Source organism: Mesoplodon mirus, assembly GCF_964341445.2.
Source record: "Mesoplodon mirus genome assembly, chromosome: 3".
NCBI lineage: Eukaryota > Metazoa > Chordata > Mammalia > Artiodactyla > Ziphiidae > Mesoplodon > Mesoplodon mirus.
The window spans coordinates 177,005,636-177,025,224 of record NC_138978.1 but is presented as its reverse complement, the minus strand read 5'-3'; the positions used below and the strand labels follow the sequence as shown (position 1 = coordinate 177,025,224).

Here is a 19,589-nt window from a genome sequence, read left to right as displayed (position 1 = left end):
TATACTTCATTTAAATTTATCACAAAATATTGGCTATATTCACTGTGCTGTACAATACATCCACATAGCTTATTTATTTTATACTTAGTAGTTTGTACCTCTTAATCACTTACCCCTATCTTTCCCCTCCCCTACCCCGCTCCTCACTGGTAACCACTAGTTTGTTCTCTACATCTGTGAGTCTGTTTCTGTTTTATTAGCAACATAGGTTACTTCCATATCTTGGCTATTGTAAATAATGCTGCTGTGAACATTGGGTTGCATGTATCTTTTCAAATTAGAGTTTTCATCTTTTCTGGATATACACCCAGGAATGGAATTGATGGATCATACGGTAGTTCTGCTTTTATTTTATGAGGCACCTCCATACTGCTTTCCACAGTGGATACACCAACTTACATTCCTGCCAGCAGTGTACAAGCACTCCCTTTTCTCCACATCCCTACCAACATTTGCTAATGGTGGTCTTTCTGATGACAGTCATTCTGACAGGTGTGAGGTGATATCTCATTGTGGTTTTGATTTGCATTTCTCTGATGATTAGTGATGTTGGGTATCTTTTCATGTGCCTGTTGGCCATCTGTATGTCTTCTTTGGAAGAATATCTATTCAGGTCTTTTGCCCATTTTTTTAAATCAGGTAGTTTTTTCAATATTGAGTTGTATGAACTATTTATATATTTTGGATATTAACCCCTTATCAGTTGTATCATTTGAAAATATTTTCTCCCATTCAGTAGGTTGTCTTTTCATTTTGCCAATGGTTTCCTTTGTTGTGCAAAAGCTTTTAAGTTTAATTAGGTCCCATTTGTTTATTTTTGCTTGTTTCCTTTGCCTTAGGAGACAGATCCAAAGAAATATGGCTACGATTTATAACAAACTGTGTCCTGCCTCTGTTTTCTTTTTTTTAGAAGTAGTTTAATTTATTTAAAACTTCATTTAAAAAATATTTATTTATTTATTTTTGGATAGTTACAGAAGTCAAGGGATCTCGACTTTTTTTTGGCTGCACAGCATGTGTGATCCTAGTTCTGTGACCCGGGATCAAACCCACACCGTCTGCAACGGAAGCATGGAGTCCTAACCACTAGACCACCAGGGAAGTCCCTGCCTATGTTTTCTTCTAGGAGTTTTTTGGTTTCCAGTCTTACATTTAAGTCTTTAAACCATTTTGAGTTTATTTCTGTATGTGGTGTGAGAAAATGTTCTAATTTCATTCTTTTACATGTAGCTGTCCAGTTTTCCCGGTACCACTTATTGAAGAAACTCACTTATTGAAGAAACTGTCTTTTCTCCACTGTATATTCTTGCCTCCTTTGTTGTAGATGAATCAACCATAAGTATGTCGGTTTATTTCTGGGCTCTCTAGTCTGTTCCATTAATCTATGTGTCTGTTTTTTTGCCAGTACCACACTGCTGTGATTACTGTAGCTTTGTAGTATACTCTGAAATCAGGGAGTGTGATACCTCTGTTCTGTTCTTCTTTCTCAAGATTGTTTTGGCTATTCAGGGTCTTTTGTGTTTCCATACAAATTTTAAAATGATTTGTTCTAGTTCTGTGAAAAATGCCATTGGTATTTTGATAGGGATAGATTGAATCTGTGGATTATCTTGGGTAGTATGGTCATTTTAACAATATTAATTCTTCCAATCCAAGAACATGGTATATCTTTCCATCTGTTTGTCTCATCTTCGATTTCTTTCATCAGCGTCTTATAGTTTTTGTAGTACACGTCTTTTACATCCTAGGTTAGATTTATTCCTAGGTATTTTATTCTTTTTGATATAATTGTAAATGGGATTGTTTCATTAATTTCTCTTTCTGATAGTTCAGTGTCAATGTATAGAAATGCAAGAGATTTCTGTATGTTAATTTTGTATCCTGTAACTTTACTGAATTCATTGATGAGCTCTAGTAGTTTTTTGGTGGTGTCTTCAGGATTTTCTATGTATTGTATCATGTCATCTGTAGACAGTGACACAGCGACAGTTTTACTTCTTCCTTTCCAGTTTGGGTTATATTATTTCTTTTTCTTGTCTGACTGCTGTGGCCAGGACTTCCAATATTATGTTGAATAAAAGTGGCAAGAGTGGGCATCTTTGTCTTGTCCCTGATCTTAGAGAAAATACTTTCTGCTTTCTATTGTTGAATATGATGTTAGTTGTGGGCTTATCATATATGGCATTTATTATGTTGAAGTATGTCCCCTCTATACGCACTTTGTGAAGAGTTATTATCATAAATGAATGCTGAATTTTGTCAAAAGCTTTTTCTGCACCTATGTAGATGACTGTATGATTTTTTATTCTTTAATTTATTAATGTGGTGTATCACACTGATTAATTTGTGGTTATTGAACCATCCTTGCATCAACTGGGATAAATCCCACTTGATTATGATGTATTATCCTTTTAATGTATTGTTAGATTTGATTGTTAATATTTTGTTGAGGATTTTTACATCTATGTTCATTAGTGATATTGGCCTGTAATTTTCTATTTTTGTGGTATCTTTGTCTGGTTTTGGTATCTGGGTGATGGTGGCCTTGTAGAATGAGTCTGGAAGTCTTCTTTTCTCTGCAATTTTTGGGAATAGTTTGAGAAGGATAGGTGTTAACTCTTCTCTAAATGTTTGGCAGAATTCACATATAAAGTCATCTAGTCCTGAACTTTTGTTTGTTGGGAGTTTTGGGGTTTTCTTGTTTTGTTTTGTTTTGCTTTAAATTACTGACTCAATTTTATCACTGGTAACTGGTCTGTTTATATTTCCTATTTCTTCCTGGTTTGGTCTTGGGAGATTGTACAGTTCTAGGAATTTGTCCATTTTTTTCTAGGTTGTCCATTTCTGGGGCATATAGTTGTTTGTAGTATTCTTTTATGATCCTCCAGTGTCAGTTCTGACTTCTTCTTTCTGGCCCCCTTTTTTTCTGGGGGAGTTTGACTAAAGGTTTATCAATTTTGTTTATCTTTTCAAAGAACCAGCTCTTAGTTTCATTAATATTCTCTTTTTTAAGTCTCTATTCCATTTACTTCTGCTCTCGTCTTTATGATTTTGAATAATACATGATGAATAATACTTAGGTCATGATGATGATGACACAAATACATCTCATACAGTTCTTGCCGTGCAGTGATTAGATTTTCACAGGAAGACACTCACACACCTACACAATAGATAAGTTTATTAACTGTATGGAATGATGATTATTTACTATTCACTAAGTGGAAATGAATCATCATAAAGGTCTTCATCCTCACCATCTTCATGTTGAGTAGGCTGAGGAGAAGAAGGAAGAGAAGTTGCTCTTGCTGTCTCAGGGGTGGCAGAGGTGGAAGAGGTGGAGGAGGTGGAAGGGGAGGGAAGACAGTCAGGCACACTTACTGTGAATTTATGGAAATACATCATAATTTCTACTTGACTTTTTGCTTTTTCATTTCTCTAAAAATGTTTCTATATGGTACCAACCCTTCTGCCATTATTTGCTTTAGTTTCAGTGACCCTATCATAGAAGGGTCTATGCTATAAAAAAAAAGCAAAAGCAGTCTTGAAAATTGAAAGTCTTCTCCCCGACTGTCTAATGTCAATTTGTTTTCTGACACTGCATCTTCTATGTCTTCTTCTTTATTGGCTGGCACTGATTCAGAAGCACTCATCTCCATCAAGTTGTATTGTTAATTCCTCTGGTGTGGTGTCTATTAGCTCTTGAAAATATCCATGTCTTGAAGCCCTTCACCCCCAACCTCTTTTTTGTTCCTCCATCTCTACAATCTCTTTCCTTGACTGGCTCAGGCTTTTTCTATAACAGTGACATCTTCAGTGATATAATCCTTCCCGATTTTCATGATGTTTTCTCTATTAGAGTTCTCTTCCATAGCATTGACAATCCTTTCCATAGAGTACCGTGTGTAATGAGCCTTAAAGGTACTTAAGGCTACAGGCTGAATTATAGATGTTGTGTCTGGGGGTAAGTAGACCACTTCAATGCCTTTGGAGTCAAACTCATGGGGTTCTGTGTAGCCAGGGGCATTGTCCAATATCAAAAGAACTTTAGGGCTTCCCTGGTGGCGCAGTGGTTGAGAGTCCGCCTGCTGATGCAGGGGACACGGATTCGTGCCCCGGTCCGGGAAGATCCCACATGCCGCGGAGCGGCTGGGCCCGTGAGCCATGGCCGCTGAGCCTGTGCGTCCGGAGCCTGTGCTCTGCAACAGGGGAGGCCACAACAGTGAGAGGCCCGCGTATCAAAAAAAAAAAAAAAAAAAAAGAACTTTAAAAGGCAGTTCCTTACTGCCAAGGTACTTCCGGACTTCAGGGACAAACCATCAATGGAACCGATCCAGAAAAAGAATTTTTGTTGCCCAGGCCTTCTTGCTATACAACCAAAAGATGGGCAGCTGGTGTTTATTTTTTCCCTTCAAGGGTCCAAGGTTAGCAGCTTTTTTTTTAATTTAGTTAAATTTTTTATTGAAGTATAGTTGATTTACAATGTTGTGCCAATCTCTGCTGTACAGCAAAGTGACTCAGTTATACACACATAGACATTCTTTTTTTTTAAATATATATTCTTTTCCATTATGGTTTATCACAGGATATTGAATACAGTTCCCTGTGCTATACAGTAGGACCTTGTTGTTTATGGCTGGCAGCTTTATACATAAGGGCAGTCCTGATCATAAACCCGACTGCATTTGCAAAACAGTAGTTAGTCTATCTCTTTCTGCTCTATTTTTTTACTTTTTAAATATTTGGCTGTGTTGGGTCTTTGTTGCTGCACGAGGGCTTTCTCTAGTTGCAGCAAGTGGGGGCTATTCATTGCGGTGCGTGGTCTTCTCACTGCAGTGGCTTCTCCTGTTGTGGAGCGTGGGCTCTAGGCGCACGGGCTTCACGAGTTGCAGCATGCGGGCTCCATGGTCGTGGCTCGTGGGCTCTAGAGCTCAGGCTCAGTAGCTGTAGCACACGGGATTAGCTGCTCCGTGGCATGTGGGATCTTCACAGACCAGGGATCAAACCTGTGTGCCCTGCATTGGCAGGCAGGTTCTTAACCACTGCTCCACCAGGGAAGTCCACCCTTTCTGCTTTAAATCCTAGTGCTTGCTTTTCTTCCTTACTAACAAGGCTTTTTTGCTTTATTTTGTTTTGTTTTGTTTTTTGTTTTACCAGAATAGGGTACTTATGTCTGCATTAAAAACCTGTTCAGGTAGATATCCTTTCTCCTCCATGACTTTTTTAATGGCATCTGGGAAGCTGTCTGCTGCCTCTTGGTTGGCAGAAGCTGCTTCTCCTGTCATCCTGACATTTTTTAAGCCAAACCTCTTTTTAAAAATTATCAAACCATCCTTTGCTGGCATTAAATTCTCCAGCTTTAGATATTTCACTCCCTTTTGCTTTGTCGTCATATAAATGACTTTGCTTTTTCTTGAATCATATTGGAGTCCATAGGTATGCCTTTCTTATATCAATCCTGCACCCACATAAAAGCTGTATTTTCATTATGAGATAAAAAGATATTTCAAAAAAATGCCAGGTATTCATGCCTGCTGGCATAGCTGCAGCTACAGCTTCACCAATTTCCTTTTCTTTTTTTTACAATGGTCCTTACACTGTATTCATTTATTTATCTTGAAATAGTGGGCAATCACAGCTGAGGACCTCAATCTACAGTACATATCAAGCAATTCAATTTTTTCTTGTAATGTCATGACTTTTCTCTGCTTCTTAGGAGTAATTCTAGCATCACTATGGCACTTCATATGGGCTCCATGGTTTATGGTCTTCCACTAAACACAATGAAAAATACTTGAGAACTGCAAGAGATCACTTTTTACAATGATATGCAATTTACTGGAGATGAACTGATCACATGGAAATGATTACTGTCACACAGCATTTTTAGCAGATACTCACAACACTTGAGCTCATTGCAACAGCAACGGGAGGTTGCTACAAAATTTTTACAGTAGTACCGTGTATACTACAGTTAATTTTATGAAGCTATGATTTAATATGGCATCTTTATGCTTGCTTACATTTCTCTCAATGGCAAATGTATGGACTGTGTTTGTGGAAGTAAGTTTTGATAAATTTTACTACCATAAAATATAGTAGTAAATGATAAAATAGACTATGTCTACATATATCTTATGCATTCATGACATATCTAACTATTTAAATTTTTTCAATATTTCAAGGCTAAGCAATTCATCTGCAAGTTCTTTCAAGTTGTCACAAATTTCCAAAAAAATTTCCAGTGTGTTTATTGAAAAAGAAATCCACATATAAATGGACTCACACAATTCAAACCCGTCAAACCCATGTTGTTCAATGGTCAACTGTAGTTGAGTGTGACTTCCTTTTTTTAAAAAAAACAATAAATCCAGTCTGATAAGCTCTACAGTGTAGTGTTTAGTTCACTGACATTTAATGTAATTTTAAAAGGACTAGATATAAGTCTACCATCTTGCTATTTATTTTCTACTCTGTTCTTTCTTTCTTGTCATCTTTTCACTTAATTGAGTATTTGTTACTTTGTCAAATTTAATTCCTCTATTGGCTTTTTAGGTATACCTCTTAACACTTTTTTTTTTGTGTGGTACGCGGGCCTCTCACTGCTGTGGCCTCTCCTGTTGCGGAGCACAGGCTCCGGACGCGCAGGTTCAGCGGCCATGGCTCACAGGCCCAGCCGCTCCGCAGCATGTGGGATCTTCCTGGACCGGGGCACGAGTCCATGTCCCCTGCATCGGCAGGCGGACTCTCAACCACTGTGCCACCAGGGAAGCCCATCTCTTAACACTTTTTTAAAAGTAATTCCTTCAACTGGACAGCCAAATGCAAAAGAAGAAACTAGACCACTACCTCACATAGTATACAAAAATCAGCTCAAAATGGACTAAAGACTTGAAAGCAAGACCTCAAACAATAAAACTCCTAGAAATAAACATATGCAGTATGCTCTGTAACACTGATCTTAGCAATATCTTTCTGGATATGTCTCCTCAGGCAAGGGAAACAAAAGCAAAACTGAACAAATGAGATTATATAAAACTAAAAAGTTTCTGCACAGCAAAGGAAACCATCAGCAAAATGAAAAAACAAATGGGAGAAGATATTTGCAAATCATATATCCATTAATTGGCTAATACCCCAAATATATAAAGAACTCATACAACTTAACAACAAAAAGACACACAACCCAATTAAAAAATGCGCAGCAGAGCTGAATAGGTGATTTTCTAAAGACGACGTATAGAAGGCCAACAGGCACATGAAAAGATATTCATCACTTATTGTTAGGAAAATGCAAATCAAAACCACAATGACTCACTATCAAAACAAAACAAAACAAACCCCAAAACAACCCAATCAAAAAATAGGCAGGGGACTTCCCTGCCACAGTGGTTAAGAGTCCGCCTGCCAATGCCAGGGACACGGGTTCGAGCCCTGGTCCAGGAGGATCCCACATGCCATGGAGCAGCTGGGCCCGTGGGCCACAACTACTAAACCTGCATGCCACAACTACTGAAGGCCGCACACCTAGAACCCATGCTCTGCAACAAGAGAAGGCACCACAATGAGAAGCCCGCGCACCGCAACAAAGAGTAACACCCACTCGCCGCAACTAGAGAAAGTCCATGGGCAGCAGTAAAGACCCAACTCAGCCAAAAATAAATAAATAAATTAATTAATTAATAAAAAAAAAAGGCAGGTGATCTAAATAGACATTTCTCCAAGGAAGACATCCAGATGGCCAACAGGCACATGAAAAGATGCTCAACACTGCTAATTATTAGAGAAATGCAAGTCAAAACTATAATGAGGTATCATCTCACACGGGTCAGAATGACCATCATCAAAAGTCTACAATAAAAAATGCTGGAGAGGGTGTGGAGAAAAGGGAACCCTCATACACTACTGGTGGGAATGTAAATTGGTGTAGCCACTATGGAAAACAGTCTGGAGGTTCCTTTAAAAACAAAAAATAGAGTTATCATATGTTCCAGCAACCCCACTCCTGGGTATATATCCAGGAAAGATGAAAACTAATTCGAAAAGATACATGCACCCCAATGTTCATAACAGCGTTATTTACAATAGCCAGGACATGGAAACAACCCAAGTGCCCAGCAACAGATGATTACTTTAAGAAGATGTGAGATTTTATATATATGTATAAAACACACACACACACACACACACACACACACACTCACACACACACACAGGAATATTACTCAACCATAAAAAAGAGTAAAATATTTACAACAACATGGATGGACCTAGAGAATATCATAGTAAGTGAAGTAAGTCAGAGAAAGATAAATATTATATGATATTACTTATATGTAGAATCTAAAAAGTAATACAAATGACTCTATATACCATATAGAAACAGACTCATAGACATAGAAAACAAAGTTATAGTTACCAAAAGGGAAAGGGAGGTGTGGGGCGTATAAATTAGGAGTATGGGATTAACAAAACTACACATAAAATAGATAAGCAACAAGGATTTACTGTACAGCACTGGGAATTATGTTCAATATTTTATAATAACCTATAATGGAAAATAATCTGAAAAAAAATATATGTATAATTAAATTACTTTCCTATACACCTGAAACTAACACAATATTGTAAATCAACTATACTTCAATTAAAAAAAAACCACAGTGAGATATCACCTCACATCCGTTAGACTGGCTATTATCAAACAGGCAAGAAATAACAAGGGTTGGCAAGGACGGGAGAAAAGGAAACCCTCATACACTGTTGGTGGGAATGTAAATTGGTGCAGCTACTATGAGAAACAGTATGGAGATTTCCCCCCCAAATTAATACTAGAACTACCACATGATCTACCTATCCCACTTCTGTGTATTCATCCAAAGAATACAAAAACACTAATTCAAAAAGATATATGCATCCCTATGTTCATAGCAGCATTATTTAGAATAGCCAAGATATGAAAACAACCTAAGTGACTATCAATGAATGAATGGATAAAGATATGCTACACACGGGCTTCCCTGGTGGCGCAGTGGTTGAGAGTCCGCCTGCCAATGCAGGGGACATGGGTTCGTGCCCCGGTCTGGGAAGATCCCACATGCCACGGAGCAGCTAGGCCCGTGAGCCATGGCCACTGAGCCTGCGCGTCCAGAGCCTGTGCTCCGCAACGGGAGAGGCCGCAACAGTGAGAGGCCCGCGTACCGCAAAAAAAAAAAAAAAAAGATATGCTACACACACGCACTGGAATACTACTCCACGGTAAAAAAAGAGTAGTGATTACCGTAAATGTAATGCTACTCAGCCATAATGATTACCAGAGGGGAAGGGGTGGGACAGGGGAGGGTGAAATGGGTAAAGGGGATCAACTGTATGGTGAGAGACAGAAACTAAACTTTTGGTGGTAAGCATGCTGTAATGTAAAGAGAAGATGAAATATAATGTATACATGAAACATGTGTTATAAACCAATGTTACCGCAATAAAAGATTTTTAAAAAGTAATTCCTTTACTAGTTCTCAAAGTACGGCCCCACTCCAGCAGCATCAACACCACTTGGAAACTTCTTGAAATGAAAATTCTCAGGCCCTACCCCTGACCTTCTGAATCAGAAACTCTGGAGTGGGGGCCAGTAATCTGTCTTTTTAAAGCCCTCCAGGTGATCTGACGCACACTAAGGTTTCTGAATCTCAATATTCTAGGGATTATAATATTCACTCTTTACTTATTACACTCTACTTCAGTTAGTACTATATACTCTCACTACAAATTTAAGAAACTTAAACACAACAGTTCCATTTTACACATATATTTACTATTTCTGGTGCTGTTACTCTGTAGTCAAGGTTCCATCTAGTATCATATCCCTTCAATCTGAAAAGTTCATTTGACAGACATCTAGTGTTCTTTTCCCGTAAGAAGTCAGCTGCTGTTTGTATCACTGTTCCTCATATAATGTTGTTTTTCTTTTTTTTTTTTTTTTGCGGTATGCGGGCCTCTCACTGTTGTGGCCACAGGCTCAGCGGCCATGGCTCACGGGCCGAGCAGCTCCGCGGCATGTGGGATCTTTCCGGACCAGGGCATGAACCCGCGTCCCCTGCACCGGCAGGCGGACTCTTAACCACTGCGCCACCAGGGAAGCCCTAATGTTGTTTTTCTAATGAATGCTTTCAAGATTTGCTCTGTATTTTTTCTGTATTGTGTCTAATTATGGGTTTTGTATACACGTGGGTTATATGGCTTGGGGTTTAGAGTACTGTGGGTCTGTATTTTTTTTTTTTTTTTTTTTTTTTTCAGTACGCGGGCCTCTCACTCTTGTGGCCTCTCCCGTTGCGGAGCACAGGCTCCGGACACGCAGGCTCAGCGGCCACGGATCACGGGCCCAGCCGCTCCGCGGCATGTAGGATCTTCCCGGACCAGGGCACGAACCCATGTCCCCTGCATCGGCAGGCGGACTCTCAACCACTGCGCCACCAGGGAAGCCCCCACTTTTTATTTTTTTTAAATCGAGTTTGGGGAAGGTGGCCAAAATGGCGGGGTAGGAAGTCCTTGAGCTCACCTCTTCCCATCGGCACACCAAAATTACAATATTTACAGAGCAACTATTGATGAGAAAGACCAGAAGACAAGCAAAAATGATCTTCTACAACTAAAGATGCCAAGGAACCACGACCGGACAGGTAGGAGGGGCAGAGACACAGTATAGTCAAGAACAATACCTCCACAAAGAGGAGGATAATAACAATTGTAGAGGTTCTCCCCAAGGAGCAAGGGGTCTGAACCCCACGTGGGTATCTCCAAACTGGAAGTCCTGCACTAGGACGACAAACACCAGAACACCTGCCTTTGAAGGCCAGCAGGGCTTACATTCGGGAGAGCCAGAGGGCTATGGGAAATAGACTCCATTCTTAAAGGGTGCACACAAAATCTTACAAGTTCTAGGACGCAGAGCAGAAGCAGTAATTCAAAAGGAGCCTCGGTTAGACCCACCTGCTGATCTTGGAGAGCCTCCCTAAGAGGCAGGAGCCAAGTGGAGCTTACCGGGGGGGAAAGAGACACTTGTGGCAGCCATTTCTGGGAGCTTGTTCAACCACGAGGACACTGGTGCTAGCGAGCGCCATTTTTTAATCCTCCCTCTAGCTTATTAGGGCTGGGACCCGGCCCCGCCCAGCAGCCCGTCTGCACCAGTAATGGGACACCTCAGGCCAAGCAGCTGGCTGGGCGGGGACACAGCCCCACCCACCAGCTGGCCAGCTGGGAGCCCCTGAGCCCACAGCTGCTTCAGGACCTGGACTTATCCACCAGAGGGCCCAGGACCGGCCACTGACACCAACGAGCCTCACTAGTCCCAGGTCCCCAGGGCCCTGCACCAGAGACCCTGGGACCTGGCTTTGCTCACAAGTGAGCCAGCATTAGCCCCAGGATCTGCCTGACCCGCCACTGGGCAGGCACCAGCCACTGGGTCCTGGCCCCGCACAACAGAGACCAACGCACTAACTCAGCGAGTTCCAGGGTCCTGCAGCCAGAGAATTTGGGACTGGCTCCACCCACCAGTGAGCCGGCACTAGCCCCAGGACCCGGGCTCACCTGCCAGTGGGTGGGTACCAGCCTGGGGACCCTCTGGGCCTCAGCCCTACCCACCAGTGGGCGGACACTAGGCCCTGCGGCTAGAGAACCCAGGACCCAGCTCTGCCTACAAGGGGGCCGGCACCAGCGCAGGGATCTGGTCCCCTGCGCCCTGTCCCACCCACCATTGGGTGGACAGCAGCCCCAGGACCACCACAGACCTACAGCCTGCTGTGTCTGGATGCAGCCCACAGACCAGCTGGCCAGCACTAGCTCCAAGACCCACTGAGCCCTAGTCCCGCCCACCAGCAGGCTAATGCCAGCTCTGGGACACCTTGGGCCCCTCAGCTAGCCGCCCCAGGAACTGCCCCTGTCCACCAGTGATGGGACACTAGCCCAGGGAATACTGGGGGCTCTGGCCTGCCAACCAGCAGGCTGACAGCAGGCCACCAGACATATTGGGCCCCTCAGCCAGCAGCCTCAGGATCCAGCTCCACTAACCAGTGGGCTGATAACCATCTTTGGGATATCCCAGGCCCCTACAGACAGCCATGCCAGGAACTAGCCCACCCATCAGCACTAGATCTGGGACCCCAGCCTGCAACCACCCACCCCGAGCCCAGCTCCGCCCACCAGTGGGCCAGTACTAGTCCCAGGAACCCCCCACGCACTCCTGCAGCCAGCCACCTTGTGCCCCAGCCCACAGACGGAAGCCTTCCACGAGGCAGGGCCTAGCAACCAACCTATAGGAGGGCCAGCCACACCTATCAGACTGCCCACAAGTAGTCAGGCCACCACAACAGAAGGACCCAGGCGGCCCACACGGGGGGCACCCCTAGAGCACATACCTCTGGTGACCAGAGGGGAGTGCGCTGCTGGGAAGCACAGGAGGTCTCCCACAAAAGGCCACTTCTCCAAGGTCGGCAAATGTAATGGATGCAAGTCAAATCATTATGACCTACACTTTACAGTGTGTATGTCAACTATATCTCGAAAAAACTGAAAGAAAAAATCAAATCTTTTGTCTTTTTTTTCGCACATGCCATTGTGCCTTTCTTCTCCTTTTAAGAACAATAATTACATGTATGTTATTTGCATAATATTGTCCCACAGGTCTCTGAGGCTCTAGTAATGTTTTTTCCATTTTTTCCTCCATGTTTTCACAATGGATCATTTATACTGATTTATTCTGAAGTTCACTTACCCTTGGTTTTGCTGTTTCCAATATGCTTTTAAGCCCATTCAGAATTTTTCTTTTCAGACACTATACTTTTCAATTTTAAATGTGTTTTATCTAAGTAATTTCCATCTATCTACTGTGATATCCCCATTAATTATGACCATATTTACATTTAAGTTCTTGAACATGTTTTATAACAGATATTTTGAAACTAATTCCAGTATCTGAGTCATCCCAGCATCTGTTTTCTATTGATTGCTTTTGGTCTTTACTACAGAACCTGTTTTTATGTTTCTTCATAGGTTTAATAATTTTTTATTGTATGCTGACACCTCCTCTAAACCAAACAGAAACTTTCAAAAGCTCTAGTAGTTGATTCCTACAAACTTTTCTCATATCTTGACATATCCAGTCCCACCTATTCTGCATTGTGACATGAGTACCTACTTACTGACACTGTAAAATTTTCAGTCTTATCAAATAATACTGCCAATCTTTAAATGCTGGAGCACTTAACTTTTAAGGATTTCCTAATTGGGTCTACGTGTCACTCTAGTCATGCCAGCATTTCTCTGATTAGTAGTTATATTGTAGACTTTGTACTTATTTATATGGGGTTTTTAAAACTAATATATTTTTTCAGGAATGCTCTCTCTCCCTCACTCTACCTCCACCCCCAGTCCCAGACTAATTTTGTAAAGAGAGAGACCATATATATCATCTGTAACTTCTATACATGGTAGTTTATGACTAAATGCATTCTTCTCTTTTCCAGCTGCATTTTATATGCATGATATAGTCTCTTCCTTATTATCTACCTTTCCTTTCATTACCCATTTTTACAATATAATGGAAACATGTACCACTTTTATATCCGGAAAATAATAATATAAATATGTAATTCAAGGTTCCCTTTCCTCCAGAAAATATTCTGATTAATCCAACCATTTTTCAAACTCTTCCAGTACTATTACTGCCCTACCTACCCACTTAACACCTTGTTATTTCTTGTATTACATAAATTGTAATTTTAGATCACCAAATTATTAAGGATTAACTTAAACTTGAGGTTTTGGTGGTAATTTCCCTCAGTGTTGTAACTGAAATGAACACACAGAATCACCACCTACAAATTGACAGAATTTACATCTTTACAAAATTTTGAGCAAACTACCTACTGAATAATTTAGTTTTATTCAGTCATTAGAAATGGAGTACTTCTAAACCCAAAGATCACAAGAACAATGGTGTTTGTGATCTGACCAGGTAAAAATGGTTAGAAAAGAAAATCAATGATGTGGAAGCAAAAATAGAATTCAAAATGTTTAAAATTTAAACATTGTACTTATTTTAAATTTCATCTTTGTGGCAGTTTGCTTTAGTTTATGTGTGGCAGACATTGCTTTGAAAAGGTACACTTTTATCCAATTTCTTTAAAAAACAGACTTCACAGATTAAGAAACAGTAACCTCTACAGAATATTGCTATAGAATTATAGTTTAAGCTTTCTAAATATAAAAGCCAGTTGTCCAATAAACATTATCTTGGTGAAAAACTACAAGTCAAAACAGTAATAAGCTTATCTTCACCTACCTGTAACTTTGGTTCCAATAACCAGGGGCAAAGGAATTTCGTCTGGGAGATCCTTGAACTGTGAAACATCCGCAACTTTCCTTTGTTGTAAGAGCCTTATTTTCTGCCGTTTCTGTTTTAATGCTGATCTCTCTTCCTCAAAAAATGCAGAAGAACATCTAGAATAAATTATAAAAATCATATAAACTGATAACTGTCCTATATAAAAACTTCAAGTCAGACCATTCATCTCACTACTCCCTTTATTCTTCTCATTCTTTTAAGTACTATATTTAAAAATGGGTTCTTAGCAATAATCATTTTCTCTTCAAAGTAAATTACCTTTATATCTTTTTAAGAACAGGACCTTGCAAGACTGAAAGATACATAAGTAAGTCTAGATTATTCCTTCCTACAAAGCAGGAGGATTTGTTCACCATCCTTTGACAAAACTGCACCTGGATCCCAGGTCTCCTCTTAAGAACAACGTTCAGTTTCAATACTCTATTCAAAAGAACATGATATCTTCCCTGTGACCCAGTGAGCCTATCTGTACAGGAATTAAAGATGAGACTTGCCACTGTGTAAACTTTTAATCATATTTCCTGTCTTGAAGTATGAATACTGAATATACTCTTATCTTTAGGGCCCGTCTTATTTCTATTTTCAAATTCTAGGATGAACCAAAGGTATTTAAACAAAGCTTTCAGGCCACGAAATATATATCCATATCACTACAGTCAAGATAATGAACATACAAAGACATTAATCAGCACCCCAAAGTTTCCTTGTGCCACTTTACTATCCTTCCTTTGCTTCCTCTCATTTCTATACTCCTACTTCTCAAGCAATCACTAAGTTGCTTTCTGTATTATGTTTCTATCTTCTAAAGTTTTATATAAATGGAATCATCTAGTATATACTCTTTCTTCAGGCTTCTTTCATTCAGCATAATTATTCTAAGATTTGTCCATATTGGTGTATGTATCAGTGGTTCATTTCTTTTTATTGTGACACATCCTATTCTATGGATATATCACCATTTGTTTATCCATTCACCTGTTAGTGGACTTATGGGTTATTTCCAGGTTTTGGCTATTATGACAAAGTTGATATGATCATCTGTGTGTGGGCTTCTGTACAAACATATGCTTTCATTTCTCTTAATTAAAGTAGTGGAAGGGCTGGGTCATACGGTCAATGTGTGTTTAACGCTTTAAGAAATCAAAGAATCCAAATATCACCAAAAAAGATATACAATTAGCAAATAAGTGTATGAAAAGATGCTCCACACTATATGCCACCAGAGAAATGCAAATTAAACGAGATATCACTACACACTTATTAAATTGCTAAAATCTGGAACACGGACAACTTCAAATGCTGGTGAGGATGTGGAACAACAGGAATTCATTCATTTCTAGTGGAATGCAAAATGGAAGACAGTTTGGTAGTTTCTTACAAAACTAAATATACTCTTACCATAAAATCCAACAATCATGCTCCTTGGTTTTTACTCAAATGAGTTGAAAACTTATGTCCACACAAAAATCTGCATAGATGTTTACAGAATCTTTATTCATAATTGCTAAAACTTGGAATCAACTAAGACGTTCTTCAGTAGGTAAAGGAATAAACAAACTGGTACATCCAGAGAATGGAGTATTATTCAGCACCAAAAAGAATGAGCTATCAAATCATGAAAAGACATGGAGGAACCTGAATGCATACTACCAAGTGAAAGAAGCCAATCTGAAAAGGCTACATTCTGTGTGATCCCAATACATGACATTCTGGAAAACACAAAGCTATGAAGACAATAAAAATATCAGTGGTTGCCAGTAGTTGTGGGGATGGGGAGAGGGGTGAATTGGTAGAACACAGAGGATTTTTAGGGCAGTGAAAATACTCTGTAAAATATAATAATGGTAGATATATGTCACTAAACATTTGTCAAAACCCACAGAAGGTATAATACCAAGAGTGAACTCTAATGGAAACTATGGACTTTGGGTTGTTATGACGTGTTGGTGCAGGCTCATCAGCTGTCACAAATGTACCACTCTGATGGAGGACACTGAGAGTGGAGGAGGCTATGTATGTGGGGGGGCAGTAAACCGGAAATCTCTGTATCTTCCTCTCAATTTTGTTGTAAACCTAAAACGACTCTTAAAAATTTAAGTCTTTTAAAACAGAAAGAAAGGAACTGCCAAACAGTTTTTTCAAAGTGGTTATACAATTTGTATTCCCATCAGCGGTGTATAAGAGTTCAAGTTTCCCCATAGCCTCACCAACACGTGGTAGGCTTAGTCTAGTAAATTTTCAACACTGTGGTTTTAATTTGCGTTTTTCTAATGACTAATTATGTTGAATATCCTCTCATTGGTTTATTTGATATTCTTATATCATTGGTGAATCATCTGTTCAAATCTTTTGCCAATTTGTTAAATGGGCTGTTTGATTCTTTTTTTTTTTTTTTGGTTGTGCCGTGCAGCATGAGGATTCTAGTTCCCCAACCAGGGATCAAACCCATGCCCCCTGCAGTGGAAGCATGGAGCCCTAATCACTGGACCACCAGGGAATTCCCATTTGATTCTTAATACTGAATTTTCAGAGTTCTCCATACATTCTGGATATAATATACACTTTCAGCAATCAAATTTTATTTAAATAGTATTTTTGCATAGTTAATACATTCATAGCCTTCTAATTTAAAAGGTTCAAAAGGCACTGAAAACTCTAATACCTCTGTCCCTCGGTTTCCTGTCTTCCAGAGGATCATGACTGTAAGTTTTCTACATGTCCTTCATTGATACTTTAGGAATACACAAGCAAAAACTGCTTATGTTCCCTGCTTATCTTCCCCAAATAGCTACAATATGCACTGTTGTGTATTTTGCTTTCTTAAAGTATCTTAGCAATCACTTCTACTACATCAGTACATTAGAAACTTCCTCTGTTTTTTGGTGGTTTTTTTTGGCCACACCACACAGCATGTGGGATGCTGGTTCCCCGACTAGGGATTGAACCCGCGACCGCTGCAGTGGAAGCACAGGGTCTTAACCCCTGGACCTCCAGGGAAGTCCAACTTCCTCTGATTTTAAGTTAAAGGATTTCAGAGTTTTCTACTATTTTGAGGTACCATACTTTAATTAATCATTCCTCTATTTATGGACACTTAGGTTTTTGCCAATCTTTTGCTTCTACAAATACTACTGTACATGTCATTTTACCCATGTACAAGTATTTCTGTGATCTAAATTCGCAGAAGTACTAGGTTACAGGGTATGGAAATTTGTAAATTTGACAGATATTACCAAATTGCCCTCCACAGAGGTTATATAAATTTAATCTCTCACCACCAATAGTGACTTTTTCACCACACCATTGCCAACCCAACATATTAAAACTTTATGAACTCCATTGATCTGACAGTTAAAAACAGCATTCTGATTTTATATTTGATTTTATATTTCTCACTATGAGTAAGATTGAACTGTTTTCATCTGTTCAGAAGAGCCATTTCTTTTTCCTTTCTTATGTACTGTCATATAAACAGACACTTTTATTATAGGTTATTTGACTTTTTTTATCGATTCATACATAGTTCTTCATATATTTGGAAATTAGTCCTTTGTCTGTGATAAGAATTATAAATATCTCTGTTATTGTCTTTTGACTTTGTTTATGGATTTTTTGTAGGGGGCAATGCAAAATGTTTTTATTTTTATGAAGTCAAATTTATCGATATTTTCTTTTATGGTTCCTAGCTTTGGAGCCTGTTAGAAAGATCTTCTCCAATTCAAGATTAAGCAAAACTCTCCTACAGGTTCCTCTAGTGGTTTTACTGTTTCATTTTAAAAATGTGAATCTCTGATCCTTTTCAAATGTTTCCTGGTATAAGGTATGAGACATGAAACCAACTTGTATTTTCTTAGATTGCTTCAGAGTGGTCTCAGTATCCATTAAATAAGTAATTTAACCCCTCTCTCCCCTGTGTGCTTGAGATGCAACCACTGTTATTATGTATTAAATTCCTATAGACATCTTTGATTCTATCTGGACTTTCTCTCTCTCTCTCTCTCTTTTTTTTAGTTTTAATTTTATTGGAGTATAGTTGATTTACAATGTTGTGTTAGTTTCATGGGCTTTCTCTCCCTTTAAATTCATCTTCTATGCATGTACCACTATAACACCATTTTGATTATGATCACATTATATCTATTTTAATAGGTGATAATACATACTACATATGTATATATGATACTACATAGTCTCCCTTTATTACTTTGCTTCTTCATAATTTTCCTGGATCTTCCTGCTTGATTTCTCCTCTTATATGTGAATTTTAGAATTAGTTGATCTAGTTTAAAGTAAAAAAAAAGCAGGGGGGCCTACTGATATTTTTATTGGGACTGATTTTAGAATGCTGAGTATCCTAATCCAAGATCATCTATGTCTTCCCATTTCCTCATTTGTATCCTGCACATTTCCTGTTAAGCTCCTTCTTGGTATTTTATTTTACTTTTTTTTTTTTTAGGATATTTTGAAAGGTATATTGTAACAATAATTTGTAGTGTACCTCAACTTCCTCAGAGAAAATAAAAACTATAAACTTTTGTTGAAAATAAAGACTTAATTTCAACTATTAATCTACCTTGATGAAGTAAAGGACTATAAAATTCAACAATGTTATGGTAACATAAGAAAGGATAAATTAATAAGAGAAATATTATGATGACAAACTGCAGAATTATAACTAAACAATAAAATAAGGAGTGACTAATATCTCATTCTGACAATAATTAGAAACACTATGGCTTAGTTTACTCAAACATGTAAAGTCACAGCAAAAAGCCCCCAAATGACCTAATTACCAAAGACCATAAATTACCTGTATGAAACACACTAACATAGCACATTTTGATTTGTTCTTATAAATGAGGGAAATATTTAAAACATCAGCAGCAATGTCAACTTTCAATACAAGGGATAAAATATTTCCAGTTCAATGAAAAGTTCTCCTTGAATTTCATTACTATCTACAGAAATCATGAAAACTAAATTCCATACCTACTTGTCCAAGTCACTTTATAGTTCCAAGTCTTCTCTGAATTTCCCCACCATTTAAACTGAAAAAGTCTTACACATGCTTTTACTAGGCAGACAGACATAATATGAGACTAATGATGTATACTGCAAAATTTCACTCAAAAGTAATATAAAGGTTTTCTGATGTGTTAAGGAAGCAAGATAACGCTAGAAAAGGAAAAGC

At 39.1% G+C, this 19,589-nt stretch overlaps 1 protein-coding gene across 3 annotated transcripts in view; it reads right to left on the bottom strand.

Annotated features, from left to right (window-relative positions):
• Positions 1-19,589, bottom strand: part of LIN9 (lin-9 DREAM MuvB core complex component) — a 93,467-nt gene that overhangs the window by 43,038 nt on the left and 30,840 nt on the right. For all 3 annotated transcript variants that reach the window (XM_082613776.1, XM_082613777.1, XM_082613778.1), the window contains exon 7: positions 14,336-14,493. In XM_082613776.1, the coding sequence (XP_082469902.1) occupies positions 14,336-14,493 (158 nt within the window). The remainder of the gene's footprint in view (positions 1-14,335; positions 14,494-19,589) is intronic.